Here is a 16,943-nt window from a genome sequence, read left to right as displayed (position 1 = left end):
AAAAACGCTCAGGCCAGGGATGATGGCGGACCATCTTCCTCCACTAACCAGAATGATCCTATGCATCCTATAAATATGGAGAACAGCCGCAAATGTGGATGCTGATGTTTGCTAAACCACGCTGGAGGTAAATAAAGCACTTCTTTTCTGGACCGCTGATTACACTCACAAAATCAATCACTGCGCAGCTATATCATGTGCATGTGTTCCACAGACACGCAGACACACAAGGCGCACGTACGTACATACATCAGTCATTCAGATGGCTGCGTGGCAGTGACAAAGTGCCATAAAGGCACAACTCATTAGCCGCAGACAGACAGCCACACACACGCATGCAGTTTTTGGTTGATGACACAATAGGAGCTAACCAAGACGCACAGATGAAGACGGATGAGACACAAGAAGATTCGAAGGGAAGGCGGGGGGGGGGGTGAAGAAAGGGAGACATGAGGGAGCTGAACAAGAAGCTAAATGTGTTAGCTCACCTTCCTCAATGTCAGGGGTCAGCAGTTGGGAGTGCTTACATATAGTAAATCTTATTGTGGCGGCTGTTTAATTTATTAAATCCCTCCGTGATGCACAAGAAAAGGCTGCGTCAAATAAACACAAGGCCTCTTTAATTTGTGTCATCATTCATCTGCACGACTGTTTGTGAATATGTATGACTTAGAAAATGCATGGATGTGTGTGTGCACGCTGTGGCTGATTGACTAAATAAACTGACAGCTTGAAGACAAACTAATCACGCAGAGACAGTCTACTTTGGACCATTCCTTCAGGACAGAGATACAATGGGAGATGGTGAGGGAGGGGAAGACGGGGAACACAGAGAGAGGGAGTTTGAGGGAGTGAAGTAGGCATGTGGAGTGCTGTTAATTGCTTTGTCACTGAGTGAGAGGGAGGGAAGAGGAGGAGGATGGAGAGGCAGTGTGAAAGAAGCGGGGGTGATAGGAAGAGGCATGAGAGCCGAGAGAGGGAGGGAGATAGAGGAGGCAGAGAGCACTGCACACCACTGATTACTGCTTTGTAACAGAGATGGGAGAAAGAGGGGAGGGAGAGAGGGGAAGCAGCAAACAGACTGAGGTCAGGAAGGTATGGAAGTATCCAAGGCAGTGCGGCACTTGATTACAAACGTAGTGAGATAGCAAACGGAGACGGAAGAGGGGAGAAGCATAAAGAGAGGCGGCGATGAAGAAGAACAGACGAGCACAAGGTGACAGGTATAAAAGAAGCTGGAGGAGTCAGTCTGCATAATGCATGCACCACGGTCAGCTCAGGATAGAGTATAAGTATGCACACATGTGTGAGCGCGGGAGACATCCTGCATCCCAATCACAGTCTCAAGTGAAGCAAATTGAAATTCCATGAATAAACTGACACACTTGAAAACCTCTCGCTCTTGAGTAACGACCTTGTCTTTCTCTCCTCTGTTTTTTTTTTTTTTTTTTCGGGGTACTGTACGCTCGCTAATTGATATTCTGTCACTAATCTGTACTGTGTCTAAATGTTGGGAGGGTTCCCCTGCAAACACGGGATATTATCAACCTTTGATGCCGTCATTTGCTGCATTGCCCAGAACACATCATTAAGCCGCTCCAGAGGTCAGCCTGTTGCATTCAGCTGGGGGTTTCATGTGTGGACTGAGAGAGCAGCAATGAGGGGGTTTTCCTTTCAAAGCACAAGTCACACATCACACTCAAGACACAGCACGCCTTAATGGCTCTGTTGCTGTGTTGCTTTATGGACTATTCCAGAATTTGCTTCCTCCTCTGCGGCAGATTTCTCCCTGCATGACTGTTAAATGTTGCTGCAGGAACTAGAGCCTAGAAAAGAAACCCATTTGCTTTGAAGGATGCCCTGAGGGACTGACGGCTCCAAGACCTGATGTGTACTGTCAGCCTCTGCTTTGGAACACTACTGTACCTGCACTGCAAATATTAATGTGACAAAATGTCTGTTTGGCCTCTCATCCGTGGAAAATAGAAAAATTAGCTCAACACCAGCTAAAAATCCTGTTTTTGATGACCAGCAGTTTAATTTCTCACTTTGCTGCAGTGATGTAGAAGTGTACTCCCAGGTGTATTTAGTCATGGCTACAGGTGTAACAGGAAGCTCAGGGAGTGCAGTGAAACTGATTTTCAGCCTGGTGTTACTTTCTAGAGTTTAAAAAGGTGGGATTTTCCTCCAAGATGCACAAATGATTTTAAACGTATGCACTATAAGATCTATGGTAAATAGTATCTGCAGGTTGCCTCCACGATTTTCAAACCAAACCTTTACAATGAAACACAACCACTAATCGAAAGACCACATTATTATCAATACACCAGCTGATGGGAAGTAATGTTTCTTTTATTCCCAGAGGCAGGAAACTAACTGTACCCACGTGATCAAAGCAGAACACAAGGAGGACTTGCCATCCACCAAATTGTCCATTAAAAAAAAAATCATCTGCATTTAGTCACCATATGGCAGCAAACAGCTGAGAATGTTAATGGTATCCGGCACCACAGTAGCAGCCAGTTCATTAGTCGTGTCACATGAATATAATATAAACAAAATTAGACGGGCTTTTGGTGGTTCTGAGTAATGGAAATGAGCTATCACATCTAGTTAGTAGAGCCCAGTCAGTTTTCCCAATTGTATTTCTCTACATAAGTAAGCAGCAAACTCCTCATCAGTTTTAATTCCTTTGGCCTGCTTCATGTTCCTTTGTTTAACAGCAGTTTTTCTACTGGCTGCTTTAATATATTTTACACTCTGCACCCATTGCTGTGGGAGGTAGAAGTCAGTCTTATCAGAGGTGGGATGGGCTCCGGCCTTTTCATGGAGCAATGAAATTCACACTGAACACACTGGACAACAGTGGGACAAGGGGAATGACTGGATTAGAAATCTCTCCCCCCACTTATCGGTCGACCTCCCGAGAAGCTGGATTAAAGCAGCGGTGGTCCAGACTGAAGGGGAGCCGGCTTGTGGGTCGACGTTCTGTGACAGAGCGTGGGTTGACAAAGCAAATGAGCCGCCCATCCTCTTCTTTTAACACTTCCACAGCACACACGCCACACTGCCGTTAACTTTAGTTTTCACACACTTGTTTTAAGTAGTTGTGTGGCCTCCCTCCACCTCACGTCCCCTGTATGAGTTTGTGACACCATCTTCCTCCTGTACTTTATCACTGAGCAGAATGTGTCGGCCTTTCTGACTTAGGGCTGTAATTAGTGGTGCACTCTGCCATGTATTGATCTGTTGATTGATTTTTCAATGCTTCCGCATCGGAAAGCCGGGTCACCAGCGTTCGTAGCTACTGATGCCTACATTGTTACCACAGCAACCCATGCAGATAAGTTGGTCACGTCTGGAAACACAAATCCAATCTGATCACAAGTCTTAAACATCTGGTTTGAGAACAAATCTGGTTCTCAAACCTGGTTCGCCTGCGTCTAAACATAGTGTTGAGACCTTTTGATGCTGACACACTGTGCATGTCACTCACCGGTGTCAAGCTTGGTCCCCTTGGTGCAGGCCACGATGGCTCCCATGCTGGGCTGAGACGTCATCCCGGCCATGGAGTCAACCTAGAGAGGGAAAATCAATACTGTGACTAAAAAACCTTAATCGCTGTAAAATGTGTTATGTGGATTTTATTCAACCTTTATTTGATCAGGATGGAGTCTCATTGAGATGAACAATGAACAAATTACAGAATCATAGAGTATCAAAAAACATTCATCAACATTCAAAACATCACTACAGCATCATAGTACAGCCAGGTGTCCTTGCCTCCAAGTCATTTAGAAGCACTTTAAATGCATCCAGTGAGACCAGCTCCCTAAGAGCCAGGTAATCTTGCAACTGATTCCAAGCAGAGGGAGCAGCAAGCTTCAATGGCCTTTTTACCAGTTCAGCACAGACTTTAGAGACGGTAGAATAGTAATTAATAGTTAGTGAAAATAGGTCCATGAAATGAAAGACAATGACGTCCCATAATTTGTTGAAGGATGCAGATCTGTAGGTAGGATGGATACAGGACCATCCAACCTGAGCATACGAAGAGCAACGGTGAGAAAGGGCTTTAAAATTTGTAATACATCTCAGTGCTCCATGGTAGACGGTGTCCAGCGTGTAGGTGTTGTGAGGACATAAAAGTACGTGTAAGTTTAATAAAGTGATGAATTAAAAAGACAATTTTCCAGCAAAAAAAAGGAGAGCAGAGTTTTACCTCCAAAAACCTTTAGGTCTTGGCTGTCCTCCCTTGTCTCCTCAGCTTGTGTGTTACTGTGCATAAATGATTTATTACTTGGCAGAGTGAAAAGACTCAGTTTAACCAAGTAAACCAATGGAAACGGTACAAACAAATGTTTTCAGTGGGTGTGTCTGATCCACGGTGGACAGTCGGTTGTTTCTTTCATTAAGTGTTACAAGGAGCTGAACAGAATGGGCAAAAACTGAAAATCTCGGCCAACTGTTTTAATGAAGCTGCCCATGCTGGCAGCATGCATCAGTGAGCACAATAAGGGAAATGCTCCTGGCTTCAACAATTGTTTCGGCTTTGTTTCAGTGACAGTTCACCATACTGCAGCAACTGGTAGAAAATGAATGTTTGTTCATGTTAGGCTAACTTGTGGGTAGAAGACAGGGGGCTCCAAATACTTATTTCAGTTGAATATGTATAGTTGTTGGTACTGGTTGCATGTCTAAAAGAGACTGGACTTCATCAGGACTTCCAAAGCAATCTTTTCTGCAGGTAACGTGAGGGACGTGTAGAAGAAACATGAATACTCACGGCCACATCCACCACGTCCGCTCCGGCCTCGGCACAGGCCAGCATGGCGGCTACGCCGGCTCCAGCCGTGTCGTGTGTGTGCACATGGATGGGTATTTCCGGAAAACGATCTCTCAGAGCGCTGATCAGAAGCTTGCTGGCCTCTGGCTTCAGCAGGCCGGCCATATCCTGGTACACAGAGAGATGGAGGACGATATGCAAGGACATGAGGCACGACTCATGAAATAAATATTTGCTACTGATTCCATTAGGCTTAATACTGCAACTTACTACACATGTTACCAAGTACTTTCTTTTTTACCTTATTTAACATTTCTAAAACACCTTAATCCTGTTTTAAGTGGTTTTCTGTAACGCATTTACATGTTGGATATGCAGTCCTGGACTAGGTAAGATTGATTTCAACCACCTGTTTTAGCTCTCATTAGTGAGAGTGTGCACACAGCACTGGCCCGAGGCGGCGAATGAAAGCTGGAACGGACCACAAAGTGCTGGTAATTTGGTGGAATCGGACGAGTACAAACAGCCAAGAAAGAAGCAGAAAGAGCATGTTGACAAACACACCAAAATCCTTTAAGTGATCAGGAGCTGGATGGGACAACTGCCTGCTGAAGCTCTCCAAATGATGAGCGTGTCTGTGCTGATAAAGAGCACTAATCTGAAGCTAAAACTGCCACCTTCCGGTTTAATTGAGGCCATTTAGAATAACTCACATCTTCTTTGGAGAAATATGTTTAGTTAATTCAAGACAAGTGTACAAAATGCACTGAAAAATTATCACCTAGAACAAGAAAATGATGGTAAAAATTGAGGTTTTGTACAGATGCTGTTGTGAGGATGATCATAATCTTAACTGATATTAACAGAAATTCACAGATAGAGTTTAGGTGTTCAGTTGTGCTCCCTCTGGTGATCACTGCACTCTGTGATGTTATGATACATGCTCATTTCCTCTTTTAAAAGTTAACCTCATTAGCTGCGCAATCCTTTTATGAGTTTGCCACCTCTGCGTGTGATGGTTCACACCGCGGTAGAGCGGGAGTTTATCATTTCACGTTTGAAAATATTCTGTCACGCTCGAATAAAGAAATTAATTCAATGTGAGCATTATCAGTCTATTCATTTAGATAAGACGCTCAAGTATACATGTTATTTCAATGGGAGCGAGTGGGAAATTCAACAACAGCTAACGTGTGAGAGTTTATTAATTAAAATGCTTATCAAAACCCATGTGTGTGTTTTGTGTGTGAAAGGGTTTATGACAATGCACTGCTTTTGTATTCAGCTGAACATCAGAATGAGTAGCAGTGGTAGCTGTTTCAGTACAGGTTGTCATATTTCAACATATTAAAGCAGTGTAAAAGAATTGAGACATGCTCACACACTGCAGATTGCTTACATGAATAAATTATAGTAATTGTGCCTCACTTTGCAGAAGTGTTTCAACCAAAGAAGAAATTTGCTTCCAAATGCTCCTTAAAGTGCACACAGCCATGTTAGCACAGACCCTCATTATGAAGACATACATGCAATCGTGTGCATTCGTGTGTAATAGACTGTGTACACAAGCTTGAGCAAAAAAAAGAAGTACTTGTAAAGATTCTTTCCAGCTGGTTTTATGTTATTCTGGTGGCAGATGGGCAGGGACTTCCACACAGAAGCAAACAAGAAGAGCCAGAATCTTTAGATTATCACAGGGAGGGAAGAAGAAATCAGCTTCTTGTAGGACTCCAAGTCACAGTAAACAACTCAAAGACAACTCTTGAAGCCCTGGATTCTATTTTTATACCCTCACCTTGATGCATAGGATGTGGGTCCCAGCTTTGACAAGCTCGTCTGCCAGTTGCAGATAGTAGTCAAGGGAGTACTTCTGCCTCATTGGGTCAGAGACGTCGCCCGTGTAGGAGATGGCAGCCTCCACCACGCCGCCTGCTGCTCCGGCAGCCTCCATTCCGAGCAGCATGTTTGGCAAGTAGTTCAGGGAATCGAACACGCGGAAGATGTCCATGCCATTCTCCTTGGCCACCTCGCAGAACCTGGGGGAGGGGTGGAGGGGGAGGAAAACCATGTTAGCCAACAGCACATGCAGCCGTGTACATACAGTTTTTCCAAAAATCCACACTCAAAGCAGAGACAGAAATAGGTTAGACTGTCAAGACTTCCTGCACACTGCAATGCGATCACACCATCACTCTCACACATATAATGAGTTTGTCTTCATGCACAGTGTATCCCAGATAATAGCACACATCCGGGCTGGGATAAGCTGTTTATATCCACCTCCATATCGCCACTCATAAATATCACTGTACCTGCCTAAATACAATATTCTCACTATTTCCATGAAAAGTGAGCTTACACAGCCTGCGGGAGCCCACAATAACGGAGAGAAATGCATACTCGCCTCATTATCCAAGCTGCTAGTGGTAAATCCCTCCTATTATTACCTTGGCCCTGGTATCTTAATCAGGTTTTTCATAACTGGGGTGACTGCTTACTGTAGCTGTGTTACTGTGAATGCAGTATTTACACACACTGAGGGCTTCTGTTTTGGCAAATAAACAGACTCACTTAATGTTTTGCCATGAGAGGATTACCAGTCCAACGTCTGCGTGTCCAGTATTTATTTAGCTCTACAATGCATACAAGGGCCGTCTAGTGGGCGTTGTTTGGCGCCGAATCAAAAACGCTGTACTGTCCCACATGTCTGACTCAGAGCTGACGTAATCAGTATTCATGTGAATCAGAAACCTGAGCTTTTTCTGTTAAAAACTCCTGCAAAAGGAAGATCTAGTTAGCAATCATTTGACCCTTTCAGCCCAGCAGGAGTCCCTCTTGCTGCAGTGTACTGTGCTGTGACCCTGTGACACGCGCTTTAAGTCAACTAAATGAAATTGAAATTAGCCTTTGATTTGATTTAGCTAATGAAGACGTTTAGGCCGCTTGGCTGCGGGCTGCCGCGCTGAAAACGTCGAGGGTGAGAGAGTGAAGGGAGGAGGGAAACAGGCAAACAGATCAAAGCCATTAATCACAATCATGTGCAAATTTTCAGTGGCACTCCCCCTATGGGACGCTGAGAGTGAGAGGGGTGGAGAGCAGCGGCTGGGGAGAGAAAGAGGGAGTTAAAGGAAGTGTAGAGAGATGAATGGAGGCATGAGAGGGGAGTCATACGAGTGGGGGATAAATAATGACTGTATGATGGGAGAGAGAGGGGAGGAGAGAGGGAGCAAAAAAACAGGGAGGATAGGGGAGGTCTGCGTGTGTGATTCAATGGGAAGGAGGGAGGAGGGGACAGCTGCATTAGTCATAAAGCCACTACTAATTTATTTGAGGTGAGAGGAATTACACTGTGTATGTGGGTGTGTGTTTGTGTGTGCGTCCTTGTCTGTGTTTGTGTGCGTGCAGCTGCATGCAGGTGTGTGTGTGTGCTTGTGTGTACGTGAGTCATCTCGCATCATCCAGGCAGTTTGTGAACCCATTTGGAAAAGTGTTTGAGGCATGTGTATGCATGTGTGTAGGCACAGCAGTATTTATGGCCCTAAATGCATTACTGGCTACATCTGTATCAATGATGTGCGTGTGTGTGTGTGAAATGTGTGTAACTCACTGAGCGTGGCAGGAGGCAACAGGAAAACATCAAACACATTGACCTGACTAAATGTGTGTGTCAGTTGGGTGGTTTGTGGGTAGCTACCGGACAGTGTATCCATTTAAATATATCTAGTGAGAGAGCAGCTGCGTCAAGCGGCATATAAACAGAGACCAGTGCGGAGAATGAAGGTGTGATATTCACAGGTAAATCTACGGCTTTGATTGATAGGGTCCACTTTTATGTAGGTAGGTAGATGCATTATAGAAATGCAGTTTATTAATCATGTGAAGTTGTTTAAAATGAGACAAAGTGCATGTTTAAGAAAAAAGAGCAAAGCAGCAGCAGACACTGTGATCATGGAACAAACCATGATGCATAAAAAACAATTCAGCTGCAGAGAGAAACTATTCAAATGTACAGTTAAAGGAACACATATGAAAGCACGCATGTCACGTTAAAGGCGCACACGTTTGATTTGATGATGCTTGATGTTGAGGTGTCTTGTAGGAGGAGCAGCTTCGGCAGCTTTTGCTGAATCCTGGATGGCAATCATTTTCACTTTCACTTCCAATTTCAATCATGCAAACTACGCTACGCTTACCATGCCTACAAATAAAATTGTGTACTACAGATGGTCACACGCGTTGTTCCCATGGAAACAACCCAGTCAGGGGACATTTTTAAAATAATGTGCCTGCCATGTTGTTGGAGGAGGTGGAGGCTTCAAGAAAATCTTATTCAAACTGACGCTTGTCAAGAACTCGTGACGGCTCTGCTGGTCTGGACTATTCAATGTGTACATTAGACAATGCACATGATGTCAGTGTGTGTATAGGCCTGTGTTTACAGGCAGATGTGTGTGTGTGTGTGTCAGCATGTTTCTGTAGCATTGAGTGTATGGATTTGCAAGCCAGTACGCAAGAAATTGTGCCATATTCATATTGAGATTCCAGGTGGTACGCCTGATTGTTTGATAACTGAATGACATAGAAAATGTGAAGGATGCAGTGTGTGTGTGTGTGTGTGTGTGTGTGTGTGTGTGAGAGAGACTCACTTAAAGACAGCATTGTCAGGGTAGTTGGTGTAGCCCACAGCGTTGGCCCCTCTGAGCAGCATCTGGAAAGGGACGTTTGGGATCAAAGCTCTCAGCTCCTGGAGCCTCTTCCACGGACACTCAGACAGGAAGCGCATAGCCACATCAAAGGTAGCACCTACACACGCACACGCACACGCACGCACGCACGCACGCACGCACGCACACACACACACACAGGTGCCAGTTTATTTCAGCTGTCATCACAAGTCTCATCCGTCATCCCGGCTTTGATCTCAATTTTAGACTCAAAAAGTAATATTTCAAACTTATCCCATTACCCACAAACACACACACACACGCGCACGCCGCACACTAATGGATGCTCAAATAAAATATCTGATGATACTTGCACATTCATTGCTCATTCTAACACTTCCATCATTTCATTCTAAAGTCACTTTAAAGTCTAAAAAACGTTTCAGTGGAAGAGGCGGAAAAAAAAAAAAAAAGCGATAGCAATCTCTCATTTCCCTTTCTGGGGGAGTAGATTAGCGAATCTCATACCCGTTTATCATATCAGCCAGAAATATTGAAGCCTCCAGTGGTTTTCTGCTGATCCAACACTGCCGTCATTAAATTTCATTTTCTGAGCACTCATACATTTGGACACGGAGAGAATACAAAGCATAACTGCTTGTTCCCTCTCTGGGAGGAGCAGGAATGCCCTGGGAAAAACCCTCATCTCTATCCATTTTTTATCCCCAATTTTGGATTTTAGCCTCCCTCAAACCGCCGGTTTGGAGAGGAAAAGACTCCAAGCAGTCCTATCTCATGTTAAACATATCAGCATTAATGCTTTATGGCACATGAGTTATCGAAACATGATGCTGAGCGAGGAATTCATGTGGGACTGCAGAATTTACTCTAATAATTTGATAAGGGGAATGAAGACTGACAGCTGGGCCCACATATCAGAACATTAGGCACGGCACTGCTGAGCCTCTCACTTTTTGGAAAGACAGGCAGCCTCCAGTCTGCCATGAAGATGAACTAAAACAAGTCAGAGGAAGACGGTAACGAGCCCGTTACGTAACGCCCATGATTTCCAGCAGAGTATTCAGCACCTCAAATGTAATGTTTAAAAAATGTATTTCAGGCCAAATTGTCTCCTGGAGTAGCTGTTGTGGGAATATACGGATCTGTAACATCAATTTTATACAAAACTCAATAATTAAACAGTTTTTGTATGGCCTCATATTGGCAAACTCTTTACTCCATCCAAATGACCTCTAGTGGGAACATAAAGTTGTGGAAAATAAACTTCTATCTCATGCTCTTGAGCCAATAAAGGAAAGCCCACGATGATAAAAATGATTAATACCTCTAATTTGACTTGCTGTGCTTCATAAACACACACACATCCCGGCAGTTATCAGCATTTTTTGCTTAAGTGTGCAATTATGGCCCTGATGCATCGGACAGTTTATCCTGCCAGATCAATTTTTATGTCATCTGTGATTCCGCTTTATTGCTCTGGACTGGTCGATTTGCCTTTGTGCCGGTCGGGCTTCCATGCTTCTGTGTCTGCTGCCTTTAGCGAGAAGCGGCTCACATTCCTGAAAACCTGAACAAGTACTCTGAGGCGCTGATTATACGACCGCAGGGCAGGAGAAAACGCACACACCGAAAGGAGCACGTACAGTAATTAAGTATCTGCCGCTTTACCATCTGATAAATTTGCCAATTGTGGAACAGATACGGGGACCGTATAGATACATTATGTGACCCAATTCATATTACTGTATCTTCCATGGTGTGGTGAGGAACGCAGTATCAGGAAGGGACTTAATCCTCAAAGGGCTTAATCTCTTCAATGATTCATTCTGCCTGTAAGCAGCTGAAACATGTGAAAGCAATATTCCCTATCTAAGATCCCTCTGTGTAAAAAAAAAAAAAAAGATTCTTGCAAAGGGACAACGTGTCCGGGTAAGAGCCGTTCAATACTCACATGGTCATCTCCCTTCAGTGATTTATTTTGCTTCTGAGTGATTCTAAAAGAGCCGAGTGTAATATTCTCCATCTCTGATCACTCTGTAATAAACGTGCGTTGTATAGGGACCTCCTATCAAGAGGCAGTTATTCCTCCCGTGGTGATTTAGTGATTTCTGAGGAACTGTTTAAAGGGATAGTTACAAGCCGTCAGTGTGGGACAGTGTGCGCTAGAGCTGAACTTTTTACTGCAGCATGGTAGTCTAATTTGTGTTTCACAAGCTAAATCAATATCAGGCGAGAGCACCGCTGCCAAGATGTGGACCTGAGAACTTTGGGTATTAAAGGCCGAGACAATGAGGGATGTTTAATGGTGGGGATGGGAAACACACTGATAATTACATATTATACTGAGGTTTACGGTTTCACTTTTTGGCATTTGATAGTACAGTCGAAGACGAGGATGAGTGGGATGGAAGAGAAGCGAAATTTAAATGAAATTGTTCTCTGTGTCAAAAGGCTTGTCGGCAGATTCGGCATTGTGTTCTCTAAATACTTCATTGTACTATTTAACGAGTGAAATTAACATGAAAATATGAATATGCACAGGAAGCGTATCATTGTCAGGTAAACTCGTGGGAGGCTTTCAGGGGAATCTCTCTCTCTAGAATTTGTTTTGCCTTTAAGTGTTTAAATAATTATGAGAAAGCACCATTGTTTTCTCTGACTCGTAATCATATCACGCAGCAACTGCTCACGCCTCGAGAGGATCCAGGGGCATATTAAATTTCTCTTCCGTGATGCGCGCACTCTTCACGACTTTTCTTAACTAAGACAGACAATCTTACATCCTCGGCTCATAACATCACCTCATTACAGGATCATTACGCCAGGACTCGTTTCAACGTCTCCGACGCCTGTTTGACATTCAGTTTCAATGATGTAGCCATGCTTTTGCTGTATAAATGGCAGAGAGACAAGCATATATTCTCTGTTTGACTTTTTTTTTATGAAGGCAGAAGACTGTTTAAACTTCAAGAGCTTTCAGTGACAGAAGATTTCAAAACTCGACTCCCACTGCGATTCAAACAGCGCGTTATGAGAGAATTTAGAGGGAAGACACAAAGCAAGATGTGTTCAATTTTCTGCTGCAGCAATTGCTAAAATTTAGAGCGTTAAGCACGTTGTCAGCTCAGTTAAGAATATTTGTGTGATACTGAAAAAGAGTCAGCTGAATTCTTAAAGGTACAATGTATATATGAGAGACGGCCACTAAATAAGTAGACCCGCTAACTGCTGCACTGTGACAGGAAGTCAGAATATTTTTACATCTAACTCAGATAATAAGGTTTTATTTTGACCAAATCAGAGATGGTCTTTGTTGGAACAGTGGAAAGACAAGCCAAGATAGGTTTTAAGGAAAACAGGTGTAAGAATATTTCCTTTCTTGACATTTTGACTAGAATAACCTAAGACAGCTTGTGAAATGAAGCAAACATCTCCCAGCTGATACTACAGTGGGCCATGCTGTGGGACCACCTGAGGTACAAAGTGGTATTACGACACAGGACACAGCCGGGGCTAGCTGGTTAGCATGCTAACCTCAGTAGATATCTCTGCAAAACAATACAAAGCCATCTTTGACATAATGTCAAAACGTTAATTTCTTGAAATTCTGTTGATAATAGTTTGTTTTTGAACGTTTTGGGGCAAAGGTTTAGGTTTTCAAAGACCACTTCAGAAAACAGGAAGCTCTTAATAAATGATCATCTTCAATGTCCAACCATAAGATGGTCTCAAAGCATGCTTTCTGTCAGGTTTTATTGTGACTGTTGGGACAGTTTCCTGTTTCTCTCACAGATGAAGCTGAGAGAATAAGCTCAGTACAACGGAGTGCTGTATGAGTCCCGTCCCCTGGAAGGAGATTTATCACAGTTTCTGAACACCTAAACCATCGCCCCATTGGATAAAACCCAGTGAGATGCTGCGGCAAATCCATCAGCGAGGTTGTGTTGTGCATGATAATAAACGACGGTAAACAGCATTTCAGATACAAGACAATAAAATGTTAAAAAGGCATTTATGTCCCTTAATCAAAACACTTTCCCCTTTCACAACTGGTTCGGTATAATGAGACACTCAGGGACAACGGGCTTGCCTGGCACCTATTCAACTATTTCCTCCGGAGTGACGGATTGAGTTCACGGCAAGTTTTCACAGTCTCTCTTCAAAGATTTACTTTTAATGTGACTCCTCAAACACGGCTAAGCTGAATTCATGTCCTCTTTCTCTGGTCAGTCTCATAATAACATCACGATTTGCTGGGAGATGGCAGTCGGAAAGCGTTTAAGCCCTTTCTATCGAAAAATATCTCCTCGATGATTTACTTTTGCTATAACCTTTTTATCTGTTCAAACATGAGACGAATAGACAGTTGCTTAACGTGAGATGTGCTCAAAGTGCTCTACCGCAGTAATGAAATATACTGCTCTCACCTAACTGGTGCACCATGATCAGCTACCGAGAGGAATTTAATCTCAGAAAGGGTTTACAGCACCGAAGAGGTTTCACTGGAAAGTCTCTCTGCTGTGGTTTTATTTTTTTTCTCACTTTGTTCATCTAACGATGAGCACAGCCACAGAAACAGAAACCCTTTCTACTGCAAGCTTTTGTTGTTTAGTTCTTATGTTTGTTCTTGTGATCTACTCAAAGCACTCCAAGTAAAATAAGTACAATCACTCTGAGCATTTCACTATAATTGAGCATTAAATTAAACATTTCAACCTCAAGAGGTTCACTGGGCATATCACTTCCACAAACGTGCTTGTCCTCAGTGTTCGAGAGCGTTCAAAAGGGAAAAATGAATTTACTCATTGAAACCAGTTCATAACAATCACACTTCAAATGGGACCATTATCAAGAAGTGTTGATAATTGGCCTTGTCGCCAACTGTTCAAACACGAGGCACGTATTTTCATTCTCTGGCCATTTTCAGGGTAATTGCATATTATACGGGGAGACTGTTTGACTGTTCATGCCCCAAGAAGTTTCAATAACACGATTTTCTCTTCATTCAAGAGCAGGCGAAAGGTGAAATCACTGTCTATTGAGGGAACTTCCTGAGGACTGACTTGCGGCAGAGGAGATGGAGGCATGAGATATGTTGTCAGTGGCTGATTTTCACAGCTCAAACAAGAACAACAAAGTGGTCCAATCACTGGCATCAATGAAACATGGGACAGATCTACACCAAGACTGGAAATGAAAGGAAAGTACAGGCATGGCTGTTCAGACAAATTAAAATGGTGGAGCACATACACAGAGAATTTAATTAACATGATAGCCATCGGAAGAGGGAAATTCACGCCATTCTTACACGGCAGCTTGTGTGAAAACACATATTATAGGTATTTCTGCGGTTAATATGAATCTTCTGAGTGCTAAATGGTGGTGTCACTGTGGATTCCTGTGCATATCTAAGACTGATAACGCTCATCTGCATACTAGGTGGAACAAGGAGGCAGTCAGCTTCACCTAGCGTAAAGACTGCAAACAGGAATCCACTAGCCCAGCTCTGCCAAGCAGCACCTGTTAAAGCCCATTAATTTCCACATTTTCACTCATATGTTGAATCTGTACAAACAGGGCGACAAAGACAAACACTGAACACACAGAAGCTCACCTCCCCAGTTCTCCAGGCTGAAAAGGTTGTTGAAGTTGTGGCTGACGAACGGCGAGATCTTCTTCAGGTCGTGAGTCCGAACCCTGGTTGCCAGGAGCGACTGGTGGGCATCTCTGAAGGTGGTGTCCATTAGCAGCAGACCTTGGTGGGCGCGGACAGCCTTAGCGAATCCCTCAGGACCGTCGCGCAGCAACACATCACGGAAACCTACAGGTGGGTCGCCTAATAGCGAAGGAGGCAGAGAAAGATAAGAGGAAAGTCAATGTGGAGAATGATACGGAGGGGAAATGAAAGGGAAATGGGTTTGTTGTTGTACATGTTTGTGAGAAATCAATATCAGATGCCTGGGGAAGCCAAACAGACTGTGCAAACACTTAATAATTAGTCTTCACATTCACAAAAAAAAGACAAAAAATAACTATAATAATCTAATTTTTACTTAAAACAGACCAGCAATTCCAGCCATGCGCTTAAAAGGTGTGTCCATATTGTTTTTTTTGATTAAGTGGACTTAAACCATTGGCTCTAGTCTCTGCTTGAAAGTGTGTGGCAAGATAAATGATTTACACCAATTTAACAAGACACCGGGCAAGCAGGTAAACTGATGTTTATTTACACGGTGTTCTCTCTCTCGAGTTGTGCTGTTAACAAGTTTGGTGCCTGTCATAACTTCTGCTAATGAGGTGGACGCCGTCTCCTCTCATTGCTGCTCCAATCACCCTCAGCTCAAGTAGATCAACTATAAAGGAATACAGGATTAAGCTCAGCAGCCGGCTTATTAGACGCACACCACCCACTGATTAGAGAAAATGGATTTCTCCTGCTGACAGTGACTCATGTGGCCATGGTTTTCTATAAAAAGTAAGCAGCAACTGTTTCGTGAAACAAGAAATCCAAGTCACAGAGCTTGGTACTGTATGGTTGCCACCTGAAGGCGAACCAGTCATACTTTTCATGCATCTCTAATTTCTCAGCCTTATCTGGCCTGTGACCCCGTTCTTAGGTCCCAAAATTCTCACAACACCAGCAATCAGAGAGCTGTCATGCTGTTGCAGATTTGAGTATGGCATATATTTATATTCTATTTTCAAAAGTGTGGAGGCAGCTCCAGATGGATTACGTTGAAATTCTATATTTCTAGCATTTTTAATCTATGTTCTTTGACATGTTGATATTTTTATATACTTCCATATAAATCTTTGTCTTAAAGCTCTCCAGCAACCATGTCGCCATATCCAGCAGCAGTACAATAACCAGATTACCGTAAAAGTCTACAGCCATGGTCGTGGCCCTGTAAGGCAGTACTTAGGAACAGCAGTGCTGTTAGCATACTGACATTATCACAATTGCAATGCTAATGTTTAGCTGATATAATGTTTACCACGTTCACCATCTTAGTTTAGTCCATTAGCATGCTAACAGCAAAGCTAATTAGCACTGACATGCAGGTATTTGGACATAAACTATTGCAGTTTGATGAGATAATGGTTCTATATAACAAATCAGGAGATCACCATCGATATCACAAGTCATCTGAGGGAAGTTTGAATGTATGCACTGAATTAAATGGCATGCTGTCCAACAGTTGAGATGTTTCACTCAAAACCACAAATATGATCCTCATCCTGATGCTAAAGGAAATGTCATGATATCACCAAAGTACTACAGATTCATCCTCTGGAGACCATGGATGTCTCAGTTTCATGACAATCCATCCAAGAGTTGATGAGATATTTCAGTCTGCACCAAAATTTTGGACTGACATTGCCATCCATGGAGTCATGCTGCTAGCTTTGCCAAAAAGAAGACAAGAGAGTAAGGCAAGCTGACAGATGAACTAGAAACAGGTAAATCA

At 43.2% G+C, this 16,943-nt stretch overlaps 1 protein-coding gene across 1 annotated transcript in view; it reads right to left on the bottom strand.

Moving 5' to 3' along the window:
• LOC143316916 (pyruvate carboxylase, mitochondrial-like) overlaps positions 1-16,943 on the bottom strand; it is a 252,944-nt gene that overhangs the window by 32,456 nt on the left and 203,545 nt on the right. Inside the window, exons 15-19 of the mRNA XM_076724720.1 lie at positions 15,089-15,310; positions 9,436-9,592; positions 6,585-6,825; positions 4,790-4,957; positions 3,500-3,581 (exon numbers count right to left, since the gene is read on the bottom strand). Of these exons, the coding sequence (XP_076580835.1) occupies positions 3,500-3,581; positions 4,790-4,957; positions 6,585-6,825; positions 9,436-9,592; positions 15,089-15,310 (870 nt within the window). The remainder of the gene's footprint in view (positions 1-3,499; positions 3,582-4,789; positions 4,958-6,584; positions 6,826-9,435; positions 9,593-15,088; positions 15,311-16,943) is intronic.

This window comes from Chaetodon auriga, chromosome 24 (assembly GCF_051107435.1).
Source record: "Chaetodon auriga isolate fChaAug3 chromosome 24, fChaAug3.hap1, whole genome shotgun sequence".
NCBI classification, from domain to species: Eukaryota; Metazoa; Chordata; class Actinopteri; order Chaetodontiformes; family Chaetodontidae; genus Chaetodon; species Chaetodon auriga.
This window is presented reverse-complemented; position numbering and strand designations above follow the sequence as displayed.